Source organism: Falco naumanni, chromosome 24, assembly GCF_017639655.2.
Source record: "Falco naumanni isolate bFalNau1 chromosome 24, bFalNau1.pat, whole genome shotgun sequence".
Classification (NCBI taxonomy): domain Eukaryota; kingdom Metazoa; phylum Chordata; class Aves; order Falconiformes; family Falconidae; genus Falco; species Falco naumanni.
In genome coordinates this window covers 208,035-235,054 of record NC_054077.1, presented here as the reverse complement: position 1 = coordinate 235,054, position 27,020 = coordinate 208,035, and the positions used below count along the sequence as shown (strand labels likewise).

Here is a 27,020-nt window from a genome sequence, read left to right as displayed (position 1 = left end):
TCCCCGGGCAAGGAGGCGGCTGCTCATCACCGCCTACCCACACAACCCTCAACCTCCTCAAGATGCATCCAGTGAAGATGCTCACGAGCGAGCCGCGCACCCGGGGATGACGTACGCTTTCCACAAGGAGAACTGAGTCAAGAGGCCGGCGGTAAGACCATAGTCATACGAGTCACAGGAAATTATTTTGGGTCTTGCTGCTGCTGCTGCTGCTTATACTGATAGAAGATACCCTCAGGACATCCCGCTCCAGTCACAAGCCCCAAGACTCAGAGCTTGGGGGTCAAAGATTCAGGTATCCCCCTATTGCTGGTCCTGGGAGGGCATCACCTGGGTCACGGTGGTGAATTTCATGCCATCAGGTGTGAAGGCAACACACAGGGGAAAAAAAGGGGCACCAGACCGTGCACAGCCGGACCCAGGAGGTCACTCAAGGTGGCGGGCAGGGTCTTCCCCAAAGTGACAGCAGGCTGCAAAAACCCCACCACCACAGCGCTGTGGTTAGCCGCGGAATTCTTTGGGAGAAGGAGAAGCGCTCCCACATCATCAAGGATGCTGGTGCTGTCTCCTTTAGCATCCAGTGTTTTCCCACTTTGAGGTTCCTCATGCTTCCTGGTGGTCTCCTACCTTTTCTTGGCAAGGAAGAGCCCAAGGCCTCAGCAGCCTGCCAAGGCAAGGTGTCACAAGCTGCCCCCAGCCCGCCCAGCCCCGTGCCACCCACCCACCGGAGCCTGCACCTCGCAGAGGGCTACGCTGTGCAGCAGGAAGAGCGGTGAGGGTTTCCTCCACCAGCTTCACCTAACCGCACCACCTCTGCTCAGAAAAGCTTCCCTCCTTCTCCATCCATCGCTCACTTCACACGCCCTTGACATCAGTGATGGAGGATGATGAAGGTTACACCGTCATGACCCAACGGAAGGTGAGGACCCCACCCTGACCTCCCAGGTGGTGGACCCAGGTACTGGGGATCTTCTCGGCCAGAATGGCCACAAGAAGAAACCACGGGCAACAGCAATTTTTGCAGTTTGTTTTCTCCATCCTTCCCTGGGCTTTCCCTCAGCGTCACTGCAGGGGTGAGCAACACCACAGAAAATTTCATCAAGGTGCCTGGGGGGGCATTTTGTCCGGTGGTTTCATGCTTCAGCCTCTGGGCATCTCCAGCTTCACCTCCCTAAACGACGGCCAGCCTGGCATTGCCTCTTACCGACCCTGGAAGTCCATACGAAGCAATTTAATTCCTTAGTGATCCTTACTCCTTTTTTCCTGCTCCTTTTTTTTGCCAACGCTTGGGATGGCGCAACTCTCGCTATTGCATTTTTGTTTTGCTGGGGTTAGATTTGACCTTGCACCAGCAAAGTCAGCACGACGCACGCAGCGATACCTCGTGCTGCGCCCCTGATGCCTTCAACCGGCTCATCCGTCACTCAGCGCCGTTCATTTCTCCATAAAGTCTTCCAAAATGTATTTTGTTCCCCAGGCACACCCCGTGACGGGTGGTACCACTCATACCCAACCTCGCCAATCAAACTTTACGGCCTCACAGCTCAGCCTGTTTGTTATTGCCAAAGTCTTAGCAATGGATGAAAAAGTTCTGGAGGGGAAACTAGCCCTTCCCCGACCTTCTGCTATAACGCAATCCCTTTCCGTCTCAGTTTCGCGAAGCTTTGTGCAATGTCTAAAACCTGTAACTGTGGCATAAACCACCCTCTGGACCAGTAAAAAGAGGAAAGGGCATAACCAGTTAGCAAACAGGTTGGCTAAATATTTAACAGTAACTCCCAGCAAACCTCCACCACCAATATTTTATTATTCCAGGGGATACGGGATGCTGAAAACCTCACTGTGCCACCACATTGGGTGGCAAAGAGCTGAATATCCAAGGAGAGGACTGTCTTTGGACTGCCTGTGTTATGGATAAGCCTCAACTAAAGTCAAGTCATTTGGATTATTTCTGTAACTGGAGCATTAAGAAGCAGTTGTACTTCAAGTTAAAGCATCTGTTGGTCTGACAATAAATTCTAGTTCTTAGGTATTTCTACAGGGTGCGTTATTTCCCTTTCTCCTAATAAAAACAAGCAATAATAGCGACCCCATCACCATCTTCCAGCCAAGTCAGTTGCCTCATCCCAGCCCAAGCAAAGGAGGAAGACCATTTCCAGTTGCTTCTTTTTCTTTTCTCTTGCTATTTCATGTGAAAACCTCACAGCTCACTTGAAGGGTCATAAGCTGCACCAAAATTAGAGAACTGAAAGTACCAAGGCCTCAAAAGAAGCACCTCAAACTCGCTCTTTTGCAGCCACGCGGACACAAAAGGACAAAGTGACCGCACATTGGAGATCTTCTTGCTGCTCTGCCCCATGTTTTGAGGTTTCTGGCAGCGGATGATAATTTTGTCAGTAGAGGCACAAGAGCATCCTGTGAGTGGATGCTGCAAAAAGCCACATCCTTTGGCGCCTCGCAGGGCGGAGGTGAGCAAGACACTGCTGGGGGTGGAAACCAGCACGGGGCTTCTTGTTTGGTTGCTTTCGGTTTTTGGTTTCCCTCCGGCTCAAAAAGGAGCTGGGAAGGTTCAAGGACAATATTTGGGTCTTCCCACTGGTGGCAATGGCTGAGCACCTGCCTGCCGACGCGGAGCGGTGAACAAATTCCTTGTTTTGCTTTTCTTGCATGTGCGGCTTTTGCTTCACCTATTAAACCCTCTTTACCTCAGCCCATGAGTTTCCTCACTTTTACTCTTCTGATCGGCTCCCCCGTCCCACTGTGGGGGGTGGGCTGCGTGGGGCTCAGTCACCGGTGTGTTTAAGCCCTGACGACATCCCCGAGCAGCAGTTTGGTGGCTCCTTGCTGAGGCTGGGGGCTTCTCCCACGCACTGGCCAGAGGGACCCTGAAGCAATTCTACTTTATTTCTCCACTTTGCATTTCTGCCCCTCACCTCCAGCTCCTCCAAATCCACAAAAAAAAAAAAAAAAAAAAAAAAGACACCCCAAAACCAGCAAAACTGAGCTTCACAGCGCAGCAACCGCCAGCAAAGCAGGGAGTTTTCCAAGTCTCTTGAATATTCCCAAGCCTCCGGAATATTGCCAAGCCACCTCGCAACTGCAAAAGCTGGAAAGACACTAGCGGTTAGAGTAAAGCAAGGATCCTTTGGTCACAGCTCCGTGTCGTTGTCATGAGGAGTTTTGACTTTTGTAAGTTAAAACTGAAATAAACATGCTCCATCGGAAAACTCACTGCCTTGTTGCATGGGGTTAATAGCACCTTGTGGTTGATCTCCTCTGACGAGGAGGAAATGTCAGGAGAAATCCAGAAGGGTTTTAAAATCCTTCTGAGTCCTGTTGGGGAGCTTTTGCCAGTGGCTGCAGACAAAGTATTTCATCTGGGAGCACCGGTCGCTGCTGATCCCGTCAGCATTGATATAGGCACATTGTCCATTGCCCCGGACATGGAACCTGCATGAAAGACCAGAAGGAAAAACTAAAAGGGAAGCAAAAAGGTCACTGTCAGCCACAGGTCCGCAGTTCAGCATCTCCCATACGGATTAATGGTGCTCAGCAATGTTTCCCAGCAAACAACCCGCCCCATGCAGAACAAAAACTGCCTCGCGCTCCACAAAGGAGGGAATATTTTCACTTGCTTGGTCCCAGGGGGTTTCATCCAGGGATGCCCTCAATCCCCTGCCAGCACCTGCATCACACAAATCCACGGGCTGCAGCCCAAGTGCTTTAGCTCAAGCGAAAAAAAAAAAAAAAAAAAGTGGTGTTTAATTGCTCCCACCTCATTAAATTTATATATATGTGTGTCTTCTTGCCTTCAATCCCTGACCCATCTCAGCCTAGGGCATGGTTATGTTCTCCAGAAGCCAGGACGTACATGTTGTTGAAGAGAGACTCGTTGAACCATTTCCAAGGTCCAGCACCTTCCCTTCGCAGACCAACCCAGTAATGCAAAAGATTCCCGTAGCGCAAGAGAAAACGCTGGAAGGGGGGGGGGTGGGGGGGGGTGGGGGGAAAGCAAGCATCATATATATCTTTGCGTCTCCCTCCAGGGGAATCCCAAATCTGCTTCCCAAATTGACACACCAGTTCCTCAGGGATTACTTATTTACCAGCTCCTCCTGGGTGTCGATGGTGGCCAAGTGGGCTCCATGAGAAAGGCAAGAGATCTGACTCCTGTTCCAGTCCGCTTCGTCCTCCGTGAAGTAAAAGCACTTCCCCCTGTACCCGATCCCATTTTCCAGGCAGCTGGGAAGGACGGGAGAGGGGCAGGAGGGACAGGACGGGCGTTTCTTAGCTGGAAAGAAGCAGAACGCATCCTGGTGTCTTACACCAGTGGCTTTTCTCCAGGGGAGGAGAAGATTTTGTCGGCGGGCACTTACCTGCCAGCGCGATGATGGTGATGAGCAGTGCTGCTATGACCACGGTGACCCCGATGGGGATTTTTTTATCTTTAATGCACTTGAGGCTAAAACCTGGGGACAAACCACACGGAAGAGGCACGGCCGGCAAACCCGTGGCACGAAGAGCATCCCAAGCTCCCTGCAGCTCTTGTATTCCCTGCCCCAGGTGCCTTCAGCACCTTTAAATACAGCCACAAAGCATGTGGGGGGGGGCACCGCGGGGTGCAGGCTCAGTTCAGGGGGGGCATCCCAGTGCCTCCATCAGCCTCCAAGGATTTTTGGGACCGCCCGAGCTCGCCGCATCCTCTCCACCCCCCCTCCACCACGAGAGATGGGCACCAACCCCCAGCCCCGCAGCTTGGGCTGCCCTGTGCCCAAGCTTGCAAGCAGCTTCACCTTTCTTACACCCCCCTCACCCCGGCCATTTTAACTGAATTTTAGCTGCCCACCGCCACACTAAGCCCAGCCGCAAACTCCGAAACAACATCCCCAAAACAAGACGCTTACGGCTCCCTTCCTCCGCTGTCCGCTGCGACAGAATCGTCACGGTGCGGGGGTCTTCGCCTGTACAAAAGCAAGAAGCTCAGGCAAGTAAAAGGGCGGTGGGTTCACCCTGGCTGGATGCCGGGTGCCCATCAAAGCTGCTCCATCACTCGTGTCCTCAGCCAGGCAGGGGAGAGAAAATGCAACGAAGGGCTCGTGGGTGGGGATCAGGACAGGAGATCACTCAGCAGTTACCGTCACGGGCAAAACAGACTCGACTTGGGGAAAATTAGTTTTAATTTATTACCATTCACATCAGAAATAACACCTTTTCCCCTAACTCCCTTCTTCCCAGGCGTAATGGAATTCCCAGTTTCTCTAGGTCCTCCTCCTGCGCGGCGTGGGGGGCTGGGGAATGGGGGTTGCGGTCAGTTCATCACACGTTTCTGCTGCTCCTCACGCTCCCCCTGCTCCACCGTGGACCTCCATGGGCTGAGGGACACGGCCTGCCTTGCCGTGGGCTTCACCACGGGGGTCTCTGCTCCTGCCCCTCCTCCTTCCCTGGCCCTGGCAGGGCTGTTGCTCTCACCTAGTCTCTTCAGCTGGAGCAGGTTTTTGTTTTTTCCTTCTTAACATGCAATCACAGGGGCACGGCCACTGTCACTGGTTCACTCTGCCTTGGCCACCAGCTGGCCCATCTCGGAACCAGCTGGCACCGGCCCCATGGGACATGGCCAAAGCCTCTGGCTTCGTCTCACAGAAGCCACCCCTGTAGCCACCCCACTGGCGAAACCTTTACCTGTCCCGGGAAAAAAGCAGTATTTTCCTTTCATCCGGTCTACATGCACGGTAGGAAGGAAAACGTGATTTCCACCTTCAGAAAAAAGGGATTCACTTTGTTTTTCCAAGCCAGCCTTGACTTTATTGGCTTGTGCCACGCTTTGTTTGCCCTGGAGAGATGTTGCCTTAATTACTTCCCCACTTCTTCAGCTATAAGGTGTTTTCAGCTCCAATCTCCACTCCAGGACCCCCAGGTCACCCCAAGATGTGCTGGATGGCCCTTGAACCTATCTGAGCCACGTCCCCCTGCCCAAAGCACAGAAACCGCTCCCCCCCCCCCCCCCCATCACCCACAAGGCAGGTCTTAAAGCTTCTGGGACAGGGGATGGCACGTATGTACCTGCATCGGGAACAGCTTCTGCCATCCCTGGTGCCTCTGAGGGGACAGCAGTACCCTCTGGGGACGAGCGTGTCCCTCACCTCCACCAGAAGCAAGGTAAGGAAGGTCAAGGACACCCCGAGACCGCAGCACGGCACCAGGGACCAGCCAGGTTCTTCTCAGTCCTGGGGTTTTGCCAGGATGCTCCTGTGGTCAGCAGAATAAAAAGAAGAAAAGCTCACAATCCCCTCAAAAGCTCAGAGTTTGCTCAGCAGCACAAGAGGTAGCCACAGCACATTTTTCTAAATCTCTTGCTTTCCTCGAAGCTTCTTTTCCTCCTCCTTTTTCCATATCCCCGCCTACATCCACTCAGAAGAAACCTCCCACAGCCAGGTATTCCTTTAAATTTAAAGACTTTAATTTAGATTTGATTTAAAAATTTAAATAAGACCACTTACGTTAAACTCTTCCGGGTTTTGATCTTGTCCTGGTTCCAGATCCCACAGTAAAACATCAACAGATTTGAGTTTCTTCTCAGAGAAGCAAAAGCCATGCCATCGGAGCTATTTTTGCAAGAAAACCCCCGCTGTAACAGAAAAAAAATATCCAGCTGTGCAAAACAGAAAGCAGGATCTGCAGATCCTTCAACCAACCCTTGAAAAGTCCTCAACAGGTGCAGCTTTTCAAAGAAAGAACCTCCACACTGACTGAAACTGTGTGGATATGTATACAGATACACACACAGCTCTTGCAACAGACGCACAGCTGGCGTACTGCTCAGCATCACCCCTGTAAATACAAATTCGATTACCTACCCCAATCTGTAGCAAATATTTATCAAGTAAGAACAACCTTCATGTCTTTGCCAAGGGAAGAATCAAAAGGATATTTTTTTTCTCCCCAAACACTTGTTTTCAAGTGGTTTTGATGGATGTAGCTTTTTGCTACCGTCCCCAAAAATTATTCCTCCCCCAGGCTTCAGCTTGGTGCATTTTGGAGTTAAACCAGCAGATGATGAAGAGGCGGGGAAAAGGCACCAAGCGGGGAGCAACAAACTGGAGCGTCAGAAAATACTCCCAAATGCACTGGGCTTGTGGGAAATAAAGGACTTGTGTCCCAAAAATCATGTCAAAAATGTTACAGGCAAACATTGTTCTAGATCATGGCCTTGGTAAGGGGAAACATTGCTGACCAGTGAAGCAACGTCCTCGCAAGCAGCACGTGAAAATAAATCAAAGGCGCTTTTGTCTAGCGCCCAAGGAATGCCGTCAGGCTGTGGGAGCAACTCTGGGTGCGAGCCATGAGCCGGGGCACAGCGGCTTCTGTCAGGATCCACTGTCCCCATTGCTGGGTGGATCTGGGGCCAGCAGCGACCTGGGGATGAGCCTTCGAGGTCGCTGCGGGCCCAGAACAGCAGAGACCCCAAGCCAAAGCCGCCGTCAGCACGCTGCGGGTGGCCGTGGGCGCGCTGTGCTGCGAGGGGTCGCTGGAAGGTGGTGAAGAGCCCTTCACCCTTGTGTCTGGCCCCCGTGGGCTGCACGGATGAAGCCGGCACAGCTTGTTTTGTGGCAGAGGCCACTCCCGTAGGGCTTCCTGCAGCCATCCCCTCCGGTGCCTCCGTATCTCACGTGCCAGGGGCGGAGGGGCACCATCCTGCCGCCAGTGCAAAGCAGCAGCGGGGTGGAGGCAGTTCTAAGTGGGGGGGGGGTTGAACACAGAGGTGATGACCCTGCACCCCAAAAGGAGGTGGCCTGGGCTCTGCTCTGGGTTGGGACCACGAGGCCAACTCTCGACCCCCTGCCATGAGATGCTCAGATCAAGGCTTGGGGTAAGCTGAGCTAACAGGAAGGGGGAGGGGAGGGCTGGGGGGCTCTGAGCTCCCACTTGGCGTCAGGATCCATCCCAGGCACTTCCCTGCAGCCTGCTGGGCCACGTGCCAGTAGATCTCGGCGGGCATCACGCCTGGGGAGCCAGTCCCTCTGTGTGCTCCATCCTTGCCTTGCAGTTCTCCACCAGCAGTCAGAGAGCCCAGGAACCCACAGAAACGTGAGCAGGAACGTAGGAGACGGCAACACCATCCTGGAGGACGTCGGCTTGGAGCTGAGGAAAGGTCTCTGCTCATCAGAGCCGCAAGGTAGCGTGCCCCGGCCACAACGCACCTCTGCACCACCAGCTTTCCCAGCTTTCCCCCTGAACCGGAGAGCTGAGTGAAGCTCAGGGCATCCCGGTGTACCTGGGGAGCGAACAGGACCGGCACACTTGTCCTTCTCTGGATGTGCGGGGGACAAGGTGGCTTCTTGGCGGCTGAAGGAGGCACTGACTATCTCTCAGAGGGCGAGGGGTGCAAGCTGGACGCTGCACAGGACCGAGTGCTATTGAGCGGCCAGCAGGACCGGCCCCTGGAACACCAGCAAGCAGGACTGGAACACCAGCAATCCAGGCACCCAGCTGCTGGTGCTGGGGGGACCAGGGAAGGGACCGATGGCGTTGGGGATGGGGGATGGATGCCAGGAGGGGCTGGTGGCACCTGGGGAAGCACTAAAGTCTCACCGAGAAACCTGGGGTCAGCACCCTGTGCCCAACCAAGCCTCCAGCACGACTTAGCCAGCGCCAGAGCGTGGGGGACAGCCATGGGGTCAGTGTGGGGACAGGCTGGAGCCTGGTTTGGGTTAGCGACCCCGGCACGTCATCGTCACCCCTAGCCCTCTCTCCCGATATAGGATTTCCTAAATAAATCCATACGGAAACCCGCCAGATCTTCCGGATTGGCCTCACCGTCCTCTCTGCTGGGAAGGGCTGGACCTGGCTGGATGGCTCCCGCAGGGACCGGAGCCGGAGCGCTTCGGGGAGGGATGGGTGTCGTGGTGGCGGCTCCACCGTCACCCAAGGGACCCGAGGGACCTTCCTGACGTGCCACGGGCTCCCTCCTGCACCCGCAGGTTCCGGCTGAGCCTCTGAGATAAAGACAAAAGCTGCGGGATGCTGAGGGAGAACAGGATCAGCTCCGACAGCCGCAGCTCGGGATCGGGGTGGATCTGCCGGAAAGAAGCCATCCAGCTCTGAGCCGGGGGGGGCAGGGGATCACCCCCACACCTGTATTCATCCTCTTCTAAACTGGGAACAGCAGGGCAGGGAGCTGCCCCCTCTTTTGCATAGTAATTGGCATATGAGGGAGTGGTGGCTGGGGGGCCGGTCAGGACAAACCACGGGGTGAAGCCACTAGCGTTGGAGACACTGGTCCAAAAGCACCAAAATCCTCAATCGCATCCCCCCAAAAAATCACTATGGATGGATGCTGAGAGCGGGGAAAAAAAGAATCATCGTGGGGTGCAAAATGATTTTTATGACAATGAGATCGTCTGGTGGCACCATCGAGGCCATCCACGAGGCTTCACTGAGCAGCAGTACGGTGGGTGCCCTGCGGATGGAAGCCACCCTGCAGGATGTGATGCTGGGGTAAGGGAATGAGAAATATTTCTATATTAAAAAAAAATAAATACAAGCGATTATTCAAATACCTTTTCATTATTTTTTTTTTTAAGAAAACACCCTCTGGGGGAAAATGAGGTAGAAATACGCTGGCAAGACGTGCCAAGTTTCTAACAGCTTTGTCGATGAGACAAGCTGTTGCTGGGAGAGCAAAGCCCGAAAAAAAAAAAAAAAAGATGCTCAAGTGGGTGGGGAAAACGGTATGTAAAACCAGGGTAATTTGGGCAATGGGGATGACTCAGCCGCCACTGGAAAAAAAGCCCTGGAGCAATGGGAAGGAGCATAGGGCGAGCATGGAACAGGCCACACTGGGGTGACACTAAAGCTGCGTTAGCTTTTATCTTACTGTTTATATTTATATTATTATTATTGGTACGGCTTCGGGGCCGGCTCCAAGGGAAGGGGTATGGGGCTGGTTCTGGGCTCCACCTTCCCCTCTGATGGCAACCAAACCACACCCCGAGAGTGGAGATGAAAAATACCTTCGGCGCGGCTGTAAAATTGCCTGCAAGGAGGAATATTTCACCTCAAAAAAGACCGAAACCGGGACCACTTCTACCCCCGCTCCCCTGACGCTGGATCGCGAGTCCAACATGGCGCCCGGGAGCGTGGGGCCGGCGGGGGGCGGGGGGGCGGGGCCGTGCTGCGCATGCGCGGCGGGGCGGGCCCTTCGCCATCTTGTGCCGGTCCCTGAGCAGCGTGAGCGATGGGGGGGGGGGGGGGGGGGGGGAGGGGGGGCGCCTCTGGCTCTTAAAGGGGGCACGGCCCTGGGGTGGGGCCACCTCGGGGTGAGATGGAGCGCGGCCCGGCGGAGGAGGTTTGCCGGCGGGCGGGACGGCTGCGGCCAGGGTGGCGGTAGCGGGCCGGAGCCTCGGCCCTTCTCTTCCCGTCGTCTGTCCCTTCCCCCGCCGCAGCGCCCGCTTTAAGGCCCGGTGGCGGGAGCGGGGCTGCGGCGGGGGGAGGTCGGGGGGTGGGGGGGGGGGGGGGAAGCGGGGGGAAATGGCGGGAAGGCGGGAGGCGGGGCTTGCGGGGGGGGGGGGGGCGTCAGGAGAAAGGCGGGATCCGGGAGGGGAGGAGCCAAGCGGCGTTGTGGGCGGGGCTGCGGCGAGGGGGCGGGGTTTCAGTTGGCGGGGGGCGGGCGCGGTGGCCTGTCCCCCGGGCCCACGCTGCGGCCCCCGGCCCCGCCGCGGTGCTGGGCCGCCCCGTGTCCCCCCGACTCCCCCTCCAGCACCCTCCGTGCCCGCCCCCGCATGGCGCCTGGCCACCCCGGGATTCCCCTCCCGTGCCCCATCCCTGTGTGCCCCCCCAGCCCCCCGCCATGGAGCTGGGCCGCCCGGGCCGGCAGCGCGTCCCCGACTGCATCCGACGGCAGAAGCGCCGGGAGCTGGATGCCCGCCGCAGTAAATGCCGCATCCGCATCGGGGGGCACCTGGAACGCTGGTGTCGCCTCAAGGAGCAGCTCGGCTTCGCCCTGCACTCCCAGTTGGCCCAGTTCCTCCTCGACAGGTCTGAGTGGGGGGCTGCAAAACCCTTAAAAACCCTTGGGACGGGGAAAAGAAAGGTCTGAGCTTGCTCACTCCCCCTCCTCCCACTGCAGGTACAGCTCCCACGGCTGCGTCTGGAGCCCGGGTAGGTGCCTCCCACCCCAAATCCTCGATAATTTTGGGTCCAAAAAGGGGTTTATGGTCAAGAGAGGAGACCCGCATTGTGCTGAGCACCTGGGTGCTGGAGATGGACCTGGGGTCGCTCACCCCCCTGGCAGGGGGCAAATTGCTCCCTGGGTTTGGCTGCGTTTGCGTTGTTGGCATCTCCGGCTTTTGTTTTTTTTTGGGGGGGGGTGGGGGTGGAATATTTGAGGTTTTGGGGGTTGGTAAAAAAGTGGAGCTCTTAATATGGTGGGAACAGCAGAGCCTGCATGAGGTGGTGGGGAAGGTGGAGGGTGACCCTAGCAGATGTCCCAGCTGCCCTACACTGGCTTTACACGGTGGAGAGCAACTACAAAGCTGACCTTCACCAGTCGGTCTGGTTTTTTGTGCCTTCACCAGGCGAGCCGGAGCCCAGCCTTCTCCACGCCGATGCCCTGCAGCGCCTGGTTGCCCTGTCCCACGGTCATGGCCAAGAGTGTGGTTTCATCCCCGACGTGAAGCCCCCAGCTCCAGGCAGCACGTCCCAGCTGGTGTGGGAATGTGTGGCTGGGCACAGCTTCTCCTGGGGTGTCCCCGAGGCAGCGGGGTACCGGACCCCCACGACCAGCCACCACGGAGAGGAACAACAGGGGGACTCGGGGTGCACGTCCCCACCAACCACCGGCCGCCGGCGCTCGCTCCGCCGAGCAGGGCTGGCCGCTGAGTCCGGTGCTGGGAAGGGCGAAGCCAAACTGGAGGGAGCAGCTCAGTCGCCCGTCGCTGATGGGGACCAGAGGGAGGAGCCAGCAGCTGGTAGCGATGGTGGCGATGATGGTGATGCAGGTGAGCTCCTCTGCATCCCCTTCCTTCTCCACCCTCATTTCCCCATTGGCTTCTTGATTCCCCATCTTCAGCCCTTCTCCCAGTCCTAGGGGCACATTGACCAGCCACCTCACTGGGATAAGATGTTGCCCCAACCCTGTTGTCTCCCTCTTGCTCCATATTTGACAGCACCATCATGTAAAACAAATCTCTGGGCCTTTGCTGGAAAAACAGGTAAAGGCGTCTCCCACCAGACTCGTTCCTACCACAAAATGAACCCTTATCTTCTCCGTCCTTCCCCTGGAAAAGTAGAACTGGGGGATCTCGGGTTCGTTGCAGGTGTTGAGCAGAAGACCTTGCTGAGCCCACACAGATGCAGCTCTCAGCAGTTTCCAAGAGCTGTGGCTCTTGTTGTTCACCCAGACTGAAAATCAGGGAGAAAAGTCTCTTTTTTTTTTTTTTTTTTTCCATGCAGTGCCCTGTAGTAGCTACTTGAGAAGAGGCTGAGCTTCTTCCAGTAGAGTGTTTTGGAGTAACTTGGCCCTCATTTCTTCTGGTCAGTGGGGTGGCGGCGTGTAGGTCCTTTCCAAAACCTGCAGGCTTCCCACCCCTGCTGCTAGCCCGCTCCCTGCCCTCCTCTGCCTCTCCCAACATCCCAGCTCAACCAGCCCCACTTCAACTTACTGCAGCTCCCATCATCTTCTTGCAGCTCCCAAAGTGCCAGCAGAGATGGGGACCACGGCAGAAGATCACAGGAGGTGAGTGGTGTTACGCATGACTCTTCCCCCCGGTGTCCAAGTGGGCTCTCTGGAGTTGAAGGTCAAGTTTGGACCCATCCATCTCATCCCTTGAGTTCTTCGGTGGGCAGCCAGCGTTTTAGTAAAGACCTTCCATGATTAAAACGTGCTGCAGCAGAGTTGACTTTGATTGTTGTGTTCCTGCAGTGCACTCGTTCCAGAGGAGAAAACGGAGCAGGGGGCTGAGCCCCAAGAGGAAGAGGAGGACGAGGACTTTGCCGAGGATGATGACCTTGCCTACACCGATGACCTGCGTGATGAGAACTACCACCCATCTCTGGACAGGTGAGGAGCGCTTAGCCACGTCCAGTCATGTCCAGCCAAATCCAGCCGCATCCAAGCAATGTTCTACCACGTCCAACCATCTAAACCATCTTCCCTATCCCACGTCTTGTCTTCTCCCCCAGTGACTCTGAGCCGCAGCGACAACAAAGCCAGACCAAAGCCCGAAAGAAACCCATAAAGGAGGAGCAGCCCCGAAATGAGCCGAGTCTGACCAGCTCCACCCCATCGGAGATGAGTGGACGAGTCAGGTGAGCCATGGTGGCCACGTCAGTGTGATGACATGAGAGACGGGCATCGGGCTCTCTCCGTGGACACCGAACGAGAGTTTTGGGGTATGTTGGAGGTGATGCTACTTTCCGTGCTAAGAAACCAGATGGAAACCATCCAACCCAACAATAAATGGTGTTCAAGCCCTGAGCTCTGGGTCAGGCAAGAGCCACGTGTCCCCAGGGGGGGGTTAAGCCTTCTCGTGGTGCCATCATCCACAGGGCAGAGCTGCGTTCCTTGGCCTCGCTGGGTGCTGGAACTTGCAAAGCTGGGGTCTGGCATACCGATCGCGCTACGGCAGGGCTGAACGAGTCTTTGTTCCGTCCACTGTGTCTCTCATGGAACCGGTCCCGGGCGGTCCAGGAGCAAGGATGCACTGCTGGGGCAAGGATTGCCCTCAGAGGGGGACAGAGACCCCTTAAATCTCCACCGTGGTGGGGGCTGAAGCCGCTGAGCAGCCTGGAGGTTGCAGTAGCAAAAATTGCATGTGTCCCACCCCTCCGCCTTCTGCGTAAGCACAGGGACTGCTGTCTCCACCTATAGATACGGGGCCCCCAGCAGCCAGGACAGTTCTATATGCCCAGCTCTATTGCCCAGCAGCTCAAGCCCGTGGGGAGATGAGAAGCAACAGCAGCACCTGTGACCCAGGTGTTGGTCAAGGGATAGCTTGGTAATGACTTATTTACAATTAACTTATTTTGCAAGCACTCTACCACTGCCTGTTTGAGGCCGAGGGTCAGGTTTTAATCTTTTCTTCCCAGCCACGTGGGCTCAGGGTTCACTTTTCTGTCCTGAATAAGCTCAGAGCATAACTCAGTTATTTGCTGGGTCTTTATGCAAGGATATTTAACATAGCGTTTGGTCTCAATGCTGAAACAAGAGGATTGTCCGTGCGTTGCCTCTTGGGTCTGACGCACAAGGAGAGATCGCCTTGCTGGATTTTCTTACACTTTGAATACGACGAGGGCGTTAAAACCCCCTTTTTTCACTGGAGTTAGCCGGAGTGACCATGTAACACCGCTCTGTAACACATCTTGCCTTCCTGCGTCCTATGAAAGATGGGACCAGCAGCAAAACACACGCCCCAGAGCTTGCCACGTAAGTATTGTGCTGCTCTGTTAAGGCTTTTTATCAATTTACTTTTTCACTTTGACATGGTATCGCTTCTTTGTTTTAAACACCCTTCTGTCTCCTTTCAGCTCTGAAACTGCCTCGCAGCTCACTGGAAGAGGGAATGCCCTCCCTGAGACCCAGTCCCAGCAAAGGAAAATGTGACGGTAAATCTGGCCGTTGCTTTTCTCCTCTCCCTGCCCATTGCTGGACACGTAGCACCAGGGGACACCAGGCTCTTAAATTCAGTTTGAGGGTGGAAAGGTTTGCGTTAGTTCTAGGTAGTCCTTGTTAAGGCCAGAAGCAAATGAGAAGAGGGATATTCTATTTTCGTTCTCTCTCTGGCATTTCTTGAGGTCCTGCATGCCTTCCATTCCAAAGCCTGGTGTTCAGACCTCCAAAAGTGCGTTAGTGCCTAAAGATGCACCCGGAGGTTTGCAGAAGCGGCTGATGCAAGCGGCCGTTGGCTTTCCTGGGCCACCGGTGCAGTTTTGGGGCTTTCAACCCTCCGTCTCCAAAGCCCTTTGTAAAGTTCGGGTCCGTGCTGCCCTCTTTAACGCCGAGCTCGGTTACAGAGGTTGTATTTACAAGCCTTTGATTCATTTTCCCCGCCCTCCTTGCAGCAACTGGAAGAATAGAGATAAAATACTATTTTATGAGTGAAAGCAAGAGCTTACGGACTTGGGTGCACTCCTCTTCTTCTCGCTTCCCAAAGGCAATGCCATCATGAGCTGATGCTAAAACATTTTTAAGAGATTGTGGACAAAGATGCCCAGCCCCTATTTTTATTCGGTGCTGAGGATGTGGTCTGGCATCATCATCTATTAACGATCTCTTTATTTCTCCTCCCCACAAAAGAACGCCTGTTTTTTTTAACGTAGCTTTCTTTAATTTCAGGATGTCAGCCAGAAATAGCTGCTGTTTCCACGGAGCTGAGGATAAATTGTAGATTGAACGAGGCTGGCGTGAGGTTGACAGCAATCTTAAATGACCTGGGACATACCCAAAACCATGTGAAAGACTTTTTGTAATGAGTAATAAAGAATATATTCCTATTTATAGTGTCTGAAAGGTGCATTTGTTAACGCAGTTTCCTGCTCCAATGGCGAGAGAGATGGAATTCCCAAAATGGAAGAAATAAAAGATAAATGGTCGCCCAGAGGATGACTTTAACGTAGGGTTTGCTCGGAAACCCATCGGCCGCGAGGCTGGAGGACCGCGGCTTATTGGCTCTGAGGCTGCGGACAGAGAGAGGGGACAAGACCCTCGCTCAAGGTGCTTCTCTCTCGTTGCAGCTGCAAGAGGCGAGCCCGGCCGTGCGACGAGGACGTGGCCCAGATCGGCCCGAAGAGGATCAGGTACGTGGGGGTGGTGGGGAAGGGAGACGCTGACGTGCCGTTTCCCAGCCCTTCCATGGTGGGACACCCTGGACAAGCAACGCTTGCTCTGACGGGAGCCTCCTGAAGGACTTTATTTGCCTAACTTAAGCCTTTGGTGGGTGGGTAAGAGGGGAGATGGGGGAGGAGGACTTAGCGGGGTGCCAAATCCAAAAGCCGCCGCTTTTTTGGCTCTCCTTCCTGCTCATCCTGACGATGGCTTCCACCCCGTCTCCCGCAGGAAGGCAGCGAAGCGCGAGATCCTCCTGTGCGACTTCGAAGGCTGTGGCAAGATCTTCTCCAACCGCCAGTACCTGAATGTGAGGGCTGGGGGCAACTGTTGGGCTTAAATCCCCCCCTCGCACCCCGGGAGGTGCAGCCGAGCAGCCCTCCCGCTCCCCCTCTCTTCTGGGGCTACTGGGAGCTCTGGTGACCCACCAGATGAGTCGGGTTTTGCCTGGCCAAGCTTGGTTTGGGGCGTCTTGGCTGTTGTTCCAGAGCTGGAATTGGGCAACCTGAATTGCCCGTGGCTTTTTGAAGCTGGGCGATAGGTACGGGACTTGGCCCCGTGTGTTCAGCAGCAGCTCAGGGTGCCGGAGGTCACTTGATGTCCCACTTTGTGCTTCAGGGAGCAAAATGGGGGGGGGGGGGGGGTGTTGCTGGAAGGTGCCCTTGGGCTTTCTTCAAGCGCAGCTTCTCAGCACCGACCTCCTCTCTTCTTCCTCCCCCTTCTTCTCCTCCAAACGGCAGCACCACAAGAAGTACCAGCACGTCCACCAGAAGACCTTCACCTGCTCAGAGCCCAGCTGCGGGAAGTCCTTCAACTTCAAGAAGCACCTCAAGGAGCACGAGAAGCTGCACAGCGGTGAGAGCTGGCTGCCTCCCTGCAGGCACGGCCCCCTCCGTACAGACACGTACCTCCCTGTACGTCCTCCCCGGCGCAGGTCCCACCTCGGCAGGGTTACGGCTGGCCACCGCCGCCTCCTCGCCGTTCACGTTTGCGTCCCCTGGTAGATGTTCACCACACCTCTTTGCTTCCTGCTCCCAAGATCTGTTGTCCATCTCTCTTTCTGTGCTGGGAAACCATCCCGCCTCCTAAAATACATCAGGAAAGGCCCCCAGACTGCTCTTCTAGGCTGGATCAGCCCCTAGTTGTTTTGTTTGTTTTGTTTTTTGTTTTTTTTCTTCTGCCCCACAGACAAGCGGGACTATATCTGTGAATTCTGCGCCCGTTCCTTTCGTACCAGCAGCAACTTGATCATCCACAGGCGGATCCACACAGGGGAGAAACCCCTGCAGTAAGTACCAGTCCCACCCTTGCGACCGTTGGACTCCCCGGGTGCCGTCAGGATTTTTTCTTGTTGCTTTTCAACTCGAAATCGGCTTCTTGGCGCGTGGCTCTACGGAGACCCGAGCTGCCTGCCGCGGGCAGCCGGAGGACCGGCTGTTATCTTTGCTTTGCCTGAAGGTTCCTGGCCCCAGGGCCGGCTGCGGTCTGATCCAGCAGCTTCAGGGCGCGGGCTCGATTTGGAGAAGCTCTTAATAAGCCGGGATTTAATGAGAGCAGTGTGTTTCCTTGCCCGGAGGGTGTGCTGAAGCCGCACAGAACTAAGAGCGGTGGCTTTGCTAAACCCACCTAGAACCGCAGCATCAAGATGATGCGGGGCCCGTTCTCCCTCGTGCTTAATCCCTTGTAGCACCTTTTTTGGGGTTTGGTTTTTTTTTTTTCCAAATGATTTTACCTTGAATCCTGCCCTGCTTTCTCCCAGGTGTGAGATCTGTGGCTTCACCTGCCGCCAGAAAGCCTCCCTGAACTGGCACATGAAGAAACACGACGCTGACTCCTTCTACCAGTTCTCCTGTGACATCTGCGGCAAGAAGTTTGAGAAGAAAGACAACGTCACTGCCCATAAAAGCAAAAGTCACCCGGAGGTGCCCGGTGGACCCCCCCAAGCTGAGGGGGGCCAGGGGCAGACTGTGCCATCCCCACCGCCCGACTTCGGCGCAGGGCTGCAGGCAGGGCCGGAGCAGCCGGAGGTACCCGGAATGGTGGCCGTGGAGATGCCAGGGCTCGGAGACGCTCCGGGGAGTGGTGGTGAACCGGAGAAGACCCCCCCATCTCCTTTTGCAGCCTCATCCGAATAGCAGAGGGGCGGTGGGCAGGATCCAGCTGCGCCCTGAGGCCAGGTGCCGGACGGCGGTGGCTTGTAGCAGGACTCATCCTCCAGTTCGTGGCCTCCCGTGGGGCCAGGAGGACCAAGGGAGCAAGGTGGAATGACGCCGGCCCCCACGGCACGTGGCAGCACCACGTCCAGGTGCCAAAAACACAAGGGACGGGGGGGAAATCCCACCGAAGGCTTTCCCACCCAACCTGGCAGCAGCACCGCCACAAGCAGAGAGCATCTTCCTGCGAGGAGGGAGCGTGAGGCTGCCGGAGGCATCGCCAGGGCCCTTAATAAAGACTTATTTTGTGGAAAAAAAAAAAAAAAAAAGTGGGTTTCCCCACTTGCGCCAGCCGCCTCTGCGCCTCAGTGCTGTTTCTATGAAAAACAAGAGGTAGAAAAGCGAGACTTCTGTGTGTGCAGCCTGCCTCAACGCCCCGGCCAAAGCTCATCTGTATTTAGCACAATTAAAAAAAAAAAAAAAAAGGGCAAGTTAGATCGGGAAGTCAACAGTAGGTTCTGGCCTCAGAAATGGGCATTACTTGATCCAGTGCCGCTTCCCCCAGCCCTCTGAGCATCCCTTGCCTTTTATTGAGGCTTTTTGCAAAGGACTGTAGTAGTTGCGCAGCCTTGAAGGTCACAGCTCAACAGGGTTTATCAAAAAACCCAAAACCCTGCCAAGTGGGGGCTGGAAGGTGCTTTTGACACAGATAAAGGGGCTGCAGGGAGGCTGGAGCGCCTGTGGGAGCCGGGGACTCAAACTGGGGCTGGCTGTAGGGATTACGAGTCAGGCTGTGACCTCAAATAGCAACTGGAGGGTGAAAATAAATTTTAAAAAAAAAGCACGTTCCAGGAGAGAAGAGAGCTAGAGGTGGGTTTTTCCACTAATTCTGAGCAGCAGCTGCAACAAGGACTAAATCCCAGCTGTGAGCCAGTGTGGCCCCTTCTCCCAACCGTGCTGTCGGCTTAGAGAAAGTGGTAACGAAGGCGTTTAACGCCCCAAAAATGGGTTGTGAGAGCTCCTGGACCAAGGGCAAACAGCAGGGCTAGCGGCGGCACAGCCTGCCCCGCTGCTGCTCAGGGTTTTCCTGAAATCTGGGGCAGTTCCTGGAACAAGCACCCCAGTTCCCCCCAGCCCAGCACCCCTTCCCCACCCCGTCCTCCCCTGGGCGCAGATGGTGGGTCCTTGCCCTTTTCCTTCTGCAGCCGGAACAGAAAAACATCAGATTGTTGGGCACTTTTTTTTGAGGGTACTGGGTTTGTGGGTTTTTTAGTTGGTTGGTATTTTTGGTGGTTTTTTTTTTTGGTTGGGTTTTTTGTTGGTTTTTTTTTTTTGCACAGCAACTTTTATTTTCCCACTAAACAGAGTGACAGGGCAAAGAGACGTAACAGCATCGCGGGATCACACAAGGGCAGGCAGGGGTTTGTAAGCGCGCGCGAGATCACCCCTAAAACAAGGCTTCCCCCCTCCTTCCCCACCACACGGCCCCAGCGGGAGGGAGCTCCCCCCCACCCACCAAGCCAACCCCACGCCCCAGCCCCCGCGGGCTCTCCCCTGCCAGCTTTTGGGGCGACCCCAAAGCATCCATCGCCCCTTTACTCGCTCCCCGGGGCTCCGCTCTAACTCCAGCCCTGTGGATGCTTCAGCGTTAACGGGGAGGGGGAGGGGGGAAGCGACGAGGGAGATCGTCGGGTTTTGCTCTCTTAGCGCTAGCAGCCGCGGAACAGGCTGGACCCTTTCCCAAGGAGGAAAGGAAAGCGAGGATGGGGTGGGGGGGGGGGGGGGGGGGGGAGGAAGCTAAAAGGTGACCTGCAGAGCAACAGGTGTCAGAAATCAGGGCTTGGATACGGCACCTCTCCTCCTCGCCCAGGTTTTGTAGCCCTCAAGAACCTCCCGGGGTGCACAAAAGCAGGTGGCTTTGGCTACGGATCGATGCAGGATGCGACAAACCCCCTAAGGGAGCTTTTCTCCCTGGTTACATCCCTGTTTACATGGGGCAGCCAACTTCAAACAAAACAAGACTAAAAAAAAAAAAATAAAAAAAAATAAAAACGGGGCTGCTTACACAACAGGCCATAGTGGGGGAAATAACCCCACGTAGGGGCTATTTAAGCAGCCCCCCCCCTCAATGGTCGATGCCCCCAAAGGAAGGTTTTTTTCAGGGTAAAAGAGACTCAAAACTTTAAAACGCAACAAGAAAACGTGAACCCGAAAGCCGAACAAGGGACAATCAGGAGTTGTGGGGTCCTCTGAAAGCAAGGGGGGAAGGGGACAGGACTGGGCACTACTTGCAGGTCACCTTGGGGAGGGTTAAAGAAACTGGACGGGTCAATTGCAGAGGGAGAGCGAGGAGCCCACGTAGAAGAGCCAGAAGAAAGGAAAGATCTTTTCGGTGAAAGCGGCTGTGAAGGTAAAGATGGGAGCCATGTTATCGGCATTGTAAAACGCCACCCACCCGCCTTCGTAGTCCAGGTACACCCCGATCTTCCTGGGCCTCTCACACAGGGACAAGGGCGTCTCTGGGGAGGTGAAAGCCTGATACTGATCCCAATTCTTCCCCTTCCAGTTCAGCCCCACCGCCCAGATCCCCTCTTCTGGAGCAAAGTCGATTTTCTCCTTCCTTCGCACAGACTCACGGGCTGCCCCCAGCACCCAGCTCTCGCCATCTCCCACCTCCACCTCCCAGTAATGCCTCCCAGCTACGAAACCCTCTGCCGCCAGCACGCAGAAGGAGTAATCAAATCTCTTGGGGTTTGCTGGGAGCTCCTGGGGAGCGCTCCTGAGCCGCACGCTCCTCTTGTCCTCCGACAGCACCAGGTAGGGGTTGGCCGTGTCTGGGTCCAGAGAGAGATCACCTGAGAAGGGGGAAAAACACAGACATGAGCCACCCTCCGAGGGGATTCATCACCTCTGCCCCAAACCAGAGCAGGACAACACCAGGAGAGTCACCTCCAACAGCCTGAAGCACCCAAACCCGCAGGGGAGCAAAGATCAGGCTCCACTTTCTCATTAAAGCAGAGAAACAGCCAGGCCTGTACTGCAGGCCCGCCCCATCCGAGGCGCCTCCTTGCTCTGGAATAGAAATTTTTGAGCAGAAATCACTTTTTTTTTTTTTTTTTCCCTCCCTCTCCCCAAGTCACTAGCAAGTGCCAGAGAGGAATGAGCACAGATACCCTCGTGTTTAAGGGCTGCTTCTGTACTCGGGGGGGGCCGCACAGTCTGAAAACAACGGCAAGCGGGGAAGATCAGGGCCTGCCAAAGGCAAGACGGGTCTGTCCTGAGCCCAGCGACATCCCCCAACTCCCAGCAGCAAATGCAAAGCTTGCAAAGTCCATCTCTGAGCTAACTCAACACCCACCAGCGGGGCCAAAGGTCTCCTCGCTTCGGGTAGAGTGGATCAGCTTCTGAAGAGTCCTCCTAACCCCCCAGTCTCCTACCCAGCTCATGGGCTGCCCCTTTCACGGACTCCATCCGGCAGCTGGATCTGCTTCGGGGGTTTTTTCCCCCCCCTCCCTTGGCAGCACAGCAGTAATTTTCTCTTCTCCTGACCTCCAAGGCTAGCTTGAAGGTCCTACCGCTTAGATCCTCCCCACGGAAGCTGAAACTCCCAAATTAAGCCTTGCAAAAAATGAAGGTCAGACTCCCAAAACGCAAACCGTGCTCACCTGTGTCATTCTCCAGCTCGAACCGGAGGTTCTCTGAGGGAAGGAAAAAAAAAGAAATTTAGATCCCTTTGCACACGGGGAGTCCCCGGGGACTGCCTACGCACACACGACCTCGCTCCTGCCTTACTGCTGCTTGGGAACAACCACGTACAGCTACGTCAGACTTCCATGCAGAAATCCGAGGGAAATGCGCTGCTTTTCAAGCGACCAGAGCTTTTTCTTTTCGATAAGCAGACGCTCAGACAATCAAGACTTCTCCCAACAAGCCCAAGGGAAAAATAAGAGCCCAGCTCAAACCATCTTCTGAGCTGAATTAAGTGTTAGGTTCATGTGAAGAGGCACCAACTTTTAAAGGAAACCTTTTTCAGCACTCACCCTTGAACTCCAGCAAGACTTCTTTCAGCACTGCACTCTTCTGGGAAAAGCTCTTTAGTTTCTTCTCCAACTCTGCGAAGCCAGCCTCCGGCTTGCAAAACATCCAGCTCTCAAAGCTGGGGAGGAGAAAGCAGCGTTAAGATTCCCTCCAGAAAAAGATACAATCTCCAAACTAGAGGCAGGGAAGAAACCTGCCCTGGCACTGAAGAGGTTCGGTGTTGGACCTCTGTCGGCACTTGTGAGGCCAAACTGGACCCAAGGACCAGTCCAGTTTGGGGCTGCCCAGTACGAGGCACAGAGATGTGGGGCTGGCGGGGGATCTCCATGCTTTGCTGAGGCTCAGCCCTGAGCAGCCTGATCCAGCTTTTGATACCGGTCCTTAACCACAGGGGTTTAGTCCCTCACCAGCTGAGTTACGCTGCAGTCTGAGGACACCCAAACCCTCCCGCAACCCCACCGGTCACGAATCCCCTTCGTGAAGGTCTGGGTGTGCCTCAAAGGCAACACCCGGGGTGGGTGAGAACCATAAAGGAGGCAGAAGCGATGCTGGATGGGGTGTACATCCTCGCAACACCAGCTCTGCCTCCGCTGTGAGCCTCCCAGTTAACCCAGCAAGGGCTCAGGTTCACTCACCTGCTTCCAGCTGGGGCAACACCCTGGAGTAAAAAAAAAAAAAAACAAAACAAAAAACTAATCAGTACAAGTCTTTCTTCTACCTCACAGCCTCCAAAATCCTCCCCAAAACTGGCCCCATGGCTGCTTTGCTGAGGGGATCAGCTCTCAGCAGCTGTTTCCAAAGCACCACACAGTTGGACTCACGGAGGTGGCAGAATTAGTTTATAAACATGGGGTTGGGGTTTTTTTTTTTTCCTTCCCCTTTTTCTTTTTTGGTGTGGGTGGGGGCGGGGAAAAAAGTGCTTTTTTTTAAAAGACACTAAGAAAAATCATGGTTGCCATCAAGCTGCAAAAGCCGTAAGGATTCAGGGCTCACAGCAACAACGGAGCAACACAAACATTTGGGACATTTGTCTGGTTATTTCTATCAAAAGAGAACCAAGCAGCTTCGCTACTACAAAGGCCAACCGAACCCCCCCAAAGCTGTGCTAAAATCTGGGCTCCCACTTGCAAAACCAGCCCAGCAGCCAGTCAAAAACCCCGACTCACAGCTGGGCCAGCTCCAGCACCGACTTAATTGGATCCGAGCTGCTCCTCAGCAGAGCACCTCAGCATCCTGTGGTCCCCGTGAATGGATTTTTGTCCCCAGGCACCCAAACCCCCGAGCTCTCCCAAGTTTTGTACCTACTCCACCATAACCTCTGGGCTGGGAGGACAAGTCCCAGGAGTCTCACCTGCCCAGACTGGTTGCCGGGGCCGTTCTCTCCTTGCTCACCCAGCAGCTTATCGAGCTGGGCGATCTCCTCAGAAAGCCGGGAGACACTCTCATCTCTCCTCTTGACGATGTCTCTGTCCAGCTCCTCCAGACGGGACAGCAGGAGCTGCTCCTTCTCCTCCAGGAAGCCTCGGAGCTCCTTGCACTCGGCCACAATCTTCTGCCTCTCCACTTCCGTCTGCTTCTACAAAACCCAGAGGGGAAACCCACGTGAGACAGACATCCCCATGGCCAGGGGAGGCCTGGGGAAACCCCCAGCCCGAGGCACTCACCAGCAAGTCTTCGCTCTGCCTCTCCCTCTCAGCCTTGGCTTCTTCACGCCCTTTCCTCAAGGAGCTCAAATGCTCCTGTGGCACCTCCTGGAAGGAGAGAAAAGAGATCTGTTGGGAATCTTTCCTATTCGGGATCAGGAATACGGAGGAAAGGGATGATGGGGGGTTCCCCCCAGCACTGCTGCTAAAACTGGCCAAATTTCATCAAACATGGGGTTTTTTTTGCAGCTGGAGAACACCACGAACCCGAACTGAGGTGAGGCCATCGCTGCACGTCTTCCCCTGCCCCGTTATCTCCAACTGTTAAGTTTTGGGCATGCCAAGAAAGCCAAAAACTTTCCCCAGACAGCCCAAAAAAACTGGCCCCTGAACAGCCTGAGCAGTATGGAGCCAGGTGCAGGAGGAGGAATAAAATGCAGTAAGGCAAAACAAAACAAAAACAAAAAAAAAAAAAAAAAAGAACCCCACCAAGACGGAGGGGCCGCCTGCCTCCAGGCTTCTTGCTAAGTTTATTAACAGCTTATTAGTGGAAACTGTCATGCCTGTCCTTGTTTAAATCATCTGACCTCCAAGGAAGCTGGAGAGACTCCTAGCAACACTAAACAAAAAGCAGCAGGGCTTTAGGGAGCAAGCAACGACAGATCTTTCATAAATAAAATGCAAAGCTACAGAGATTTTGCTGCTGTTAACCAGCTGTGCAAACCGGGGCTTGCCACCACAGAACTGATGGTAACGCAGAATTTAAGCACGAGAGAAAAGCAACGATCAGAAAGACGGGAGCGCAGGTTACAAGCGGCCTCCAAGGAGCAACAACCAGTTGTTAAAAACACGTAAAAGCCTATTAGTGGGGGGGGGGGGGGGGGGGGGGGGGGGGAAAACCCAGGGAGAGCAACAGCCTGAGCAGCATTCAGTGGCGGACCTGCCTGTGGGCACTGTGGTCCTAAAAAAAGGACGAGATCCCAAATTTGGGGGCGAGGGGGGAAACAATGCCAAATCGAGCTTCAGCTTCCCACCAAGAGCAACCCCGGCCACCGAAGCCGGCGAGGATGGCGCAACTGGGCACCCGCCGCAATTTCGGTGCAAAATTCAGTAGCGAAGCCTTTGGTGCCACCTGCCTCGACAGCGCTAATTGCAAGAATTAATATGCAGCTGTTAATGATCACGCAAGCCCCCTTCCCCTGTGGGGATCACCCCGGCTGTGCCAGTGCCACCCTCCTCCTCCAGCCGCTGCTGCGCAGTAACATCTGCTCCCTGTCCGGCATCTTGGTTTTCCTCCACCCTGCCAGAGGAACCAGGCCTGGCCGCTCAGGGTCAGGCTGCCACGCTCACCCCCACCCCCCCTTAATTATTAATTCCTAGTTATCTCCATCCAGGAGCCCCCCGCACGGCCATGCGGGGGGCTCCCCTTCATCACCACGGTGGAGCCGCGGAGGCCAGGCCAGGCTCTGGATTCACTCTGCGTTCTGCGTCACGTTGCTCAGCTGCCCTGTGCTGGGTTTTTTGTTTGGCTGTTGGGTTTTTTTTGGTTTGGGGTTGGTGGGTTTTTTTGGGTTGTTTTTTTTTGGGGGGGGGGGGAGGGGGTAAGCCACTCCTGAAGGATCCCTGCTCCGCTTTAACCCCAGATTGTGCTTGGTGCTAGAAACCCACCCCTCTACCTGCAGAAGCCAGGCTCCACGCTCACTCCAGAGCTTTTCTGCCCAGGGAAGGGGGAGCTGAGGATTTTGGGGTGCCTACCCCTATTTTGCACACTCACACCCGCCCAGATCTCCAGGGATTCCCATACCAGTTCAGCATTATTTCACACAGGGAACCAAACCAGCTGACACCCCCTCCCGGATTCTTCCCAGTTAAACTCAGCTCCATTCTGCATCGAGGGCATTCCCCCCATCCCAGTGTGTCCCTGCTGGGGGGCGGTGGGGGGTGGATTTGAGCCCTGAGTCCGTATTGCACCCCGTATCCTGCCTCCCTGCACGGAAGCTTGGCAGGGGGTCCCCGTTCTGCACCCCTAAAGCGAAGGGGGGGTGGGGGGTGCCCCTTGTGCTCTCCCCTTGGCGCATCCCCCATGCTGCAGGGAGGGGAGAACGGCTCCCCGGGGGGTGCTCCCACTGCACCCCTGCATTCCGGGGGGGCTCCCAGTACTCTTTCTCCCGGGGGGGTGGGGTGTCCCCTACCGCACCCGAGATGGTCTCCCCGGGGGGTGCTCCCACTGCACCCCTGCATTCCGGGGCGGGCTCCCAGTACTCTTTCTCCCGGGGGGGTGGGGTGTCCCCTACCGCACCCGAGATGGTCTCCCCGGGGGGTGCTCCCATTGCACCCCAGCATTCCGGAGAGTTCCCAATGGGCGGGGGGGGTGGGGGGCTGCCCCCTCTAACACTGACCTCTGCGGCGTGGGCCGCCTCCTCGGCGGGCAGCACGGTGTGGGTCCGGTGCTCCCGGGAGAGGTGGCAGACAACGCAGACGGCGCGGCGATCCTGCACGCAGTAGAGCCGCAGCGGTTCGCCGTGGCGGGGGCAGCGCGGCGGCCCGGGCGGCCCGGGCGGAGCGGCGGCGGGCAACGGCGGGGCGGGAGCGGGAGGGCCCGGCGGCGGTTCTGCGGGGCCCGGCGGCAGCCCGAGCTGGCGGACGATGTGAACGATATTACCGAGAGAACGATTAGGGCGAAACAGCCGTTGCGGCACCGGTTCCCGGCACTGCGGGCAGCAAAGCCGTCGCGCCGAGTCCTCCCAGCACTGGGTCACGCAGGCGCGGCAGAAGTTATGACCGCACTCGGCTACCAGCACCGGGTCGTTGAAGTACTCCAAGCACACCGGGCAAGTCAACTCGTCCTGCAGGCTGCGGGCCGCGCTGCAGGGAGCGGGCGGTACGGCGGGGGGAGCGGGCGGCGCCTCCATGGCGGCTCCGCGGCTGCGCTGCGCCCCGCGCTCCGCTCCGCGCTGCGCCGCCCGTCTGCCGGGAGCCGGGGGCGGGGCGGGCGCCGGGGGCGGGGCGAGCGCCGGGGGCGGGGCGGCGCATGCGCGGCGGCGCGAGAGCGCGCCTGCGTCGTTCCCCGCGAGGCGGCGGAGCGGCGCATGCGCGGGGGGGGCGGGGCCTGCGGGCCCGAGGGGGCGGGGCCTATAGGGCGCTGGGGGAAGGCGAGTGGCGGGGGTCCCTCTAGGATGTGGCGGGGGGGTGCGGGTGCCGGGAGGGGCCGTGTGTCCCTGCAGGGTGCTGGGGGAGCCCGAGTGAATGGTCAGGGTCCTTACAGGATCTCGGAGGGCGGATGTGTAGGTGCTTATGGGATGCTTTCGGGGGGTCCTGTAAGTTACAGGGGCGGGGGCAGAACGCGTCTCGGTCCCTGCTGGGTGC

The 27,020-nt window shown here is 56.1% G+C and overlaps 3 protein-coding genes across 10 annotated transcripts; 1 reads left to right on the top strand and 2 right to left on the bottom strand.

Annotated features, from left to right (window-relative positions):
* Positions 1–1,783: 1,783 nt before the first annotated feature.
* Positions 1,784–9,510, bottom strand: LOC121080266 (C-type lectin domain family 2 member G-like). Of its 3 annotated transcripts, none has more exons than XM_040578170.1 (9): positions 8,815–9,510; positions 6,498–6,625; positions 6,061–6,246; positions 5,680–5,754; positions 4,905–4,961; positions 4,377–4,469; positions 4,107–4,291; positions 3,872–3,975; positions 1,784–3,450 (listed from the first exon to the last, which is right to left on the bottom strand). In XM_040578170.1, exons 3-9 carry the CDS (start codon positions 6,083–6,085, stop codon positions 3,294–3,296), a joined length of 696 nt encoding a protein of 231 aa, XP_040434104.1. In that variant the 5' UTR covers positions 6,086–6,246; positions 6,498–6,625; positions 8,815–9,510; the 3' UTR covers positions 1,784–3,293. The 3 variants fall into 3 exon arrangements, with proteins under 3 accessions (XP_040434104.1, XP_040434103.1, XP_040434105.1); XM_040578169.1 differs by lacking the exon at positions 8,815–9,510 and adding an exon at positions 6,855–8,259 and having other exon boundaries at positions 5,680–5,830; XM_040578171.1 differs by lacking the exon at positions 5,680–5,754 and having other exon boundaries at positions 8,815–9,507.
* Positions 9,511–10,196: 686 nt separating this feature from the next.
* On the top strand, positions 10,197–18,283 carry ZNF692 (zinc finger protein 692). 6 transcript variants are annotated; one of them, XM_040578095.1, is made up of 12 exons: positions 10,197–10,227; positions 10,838–11,034; positions 11,126–11,157; positions 11,571–11,996; positions 12,685–12,733; positions 12,920–13,057; positions 13,180–13,305; positions 15,730–15,792; positions 16,052–16,130; positions 16,561–16,675; positions 17,009–17,108; positions 17,580–18,283. In XM_040578095.1, the coding sequence occupies exons 2-12, from the start codon at positions 10,847–10,849 to the stop codon at positions 17,953–17,955; spliced, it is 1,692 nt and encodes a 563-aa protein (XP_040434029.1). In that variant the 5' UTR covers positions 10,197–10,227; positions 10,838–10,846; the 3' UTR covers positions 17,956–18,283. The 6 variants fall into 6 exon arrangements, with proteins under 6 accessions (XP_040434029.1, XP_040434031.1, XP_040434028.1 ...); XM_040578097.1 differs by having other exon boundaries at positions 10,201–10,227; positions 11,546–11,996; XM_040578094.1 differs by lacking the exon at positions 10,197–10,227 and adding an exon at positions 10,257–10,345 and having other exon boundaries at positions 11,574–11,996.
* A 1,377-nt stretch (positions 18,284–19,660) lies between these two features.
* Positions 19,661–26,623, bottom strand: LOC121080254 (E3 ubiquitin-protein ligase TRIM7-like). Its single transcript, XM_040578112.1, has 7 exons — positions 26,054–26,623; positions 23,676–23,762; positions 23,363–23,587; positions 22,647–22,669; positions 22,014–22,129; positions 21,639–21,671; positions 19,661–20,828 (listed from the first exon to the last, which is right to left on the bottom strand). The coding sequence occupies exons 1-7, from the start codon at positions 26,564–26,566 to the stop codon at positions 20,302–20,304; spliced, it is 1,524 nt and encodes a 507-aa protein (XP_040434046.1). The 5' UTR covers positions 26,567–26,623; the 3' UTR covers positions 19,661–20,301.
* Between the last annotated feature and the right edge of the window lie 397 nt (positions 26,624–27,020).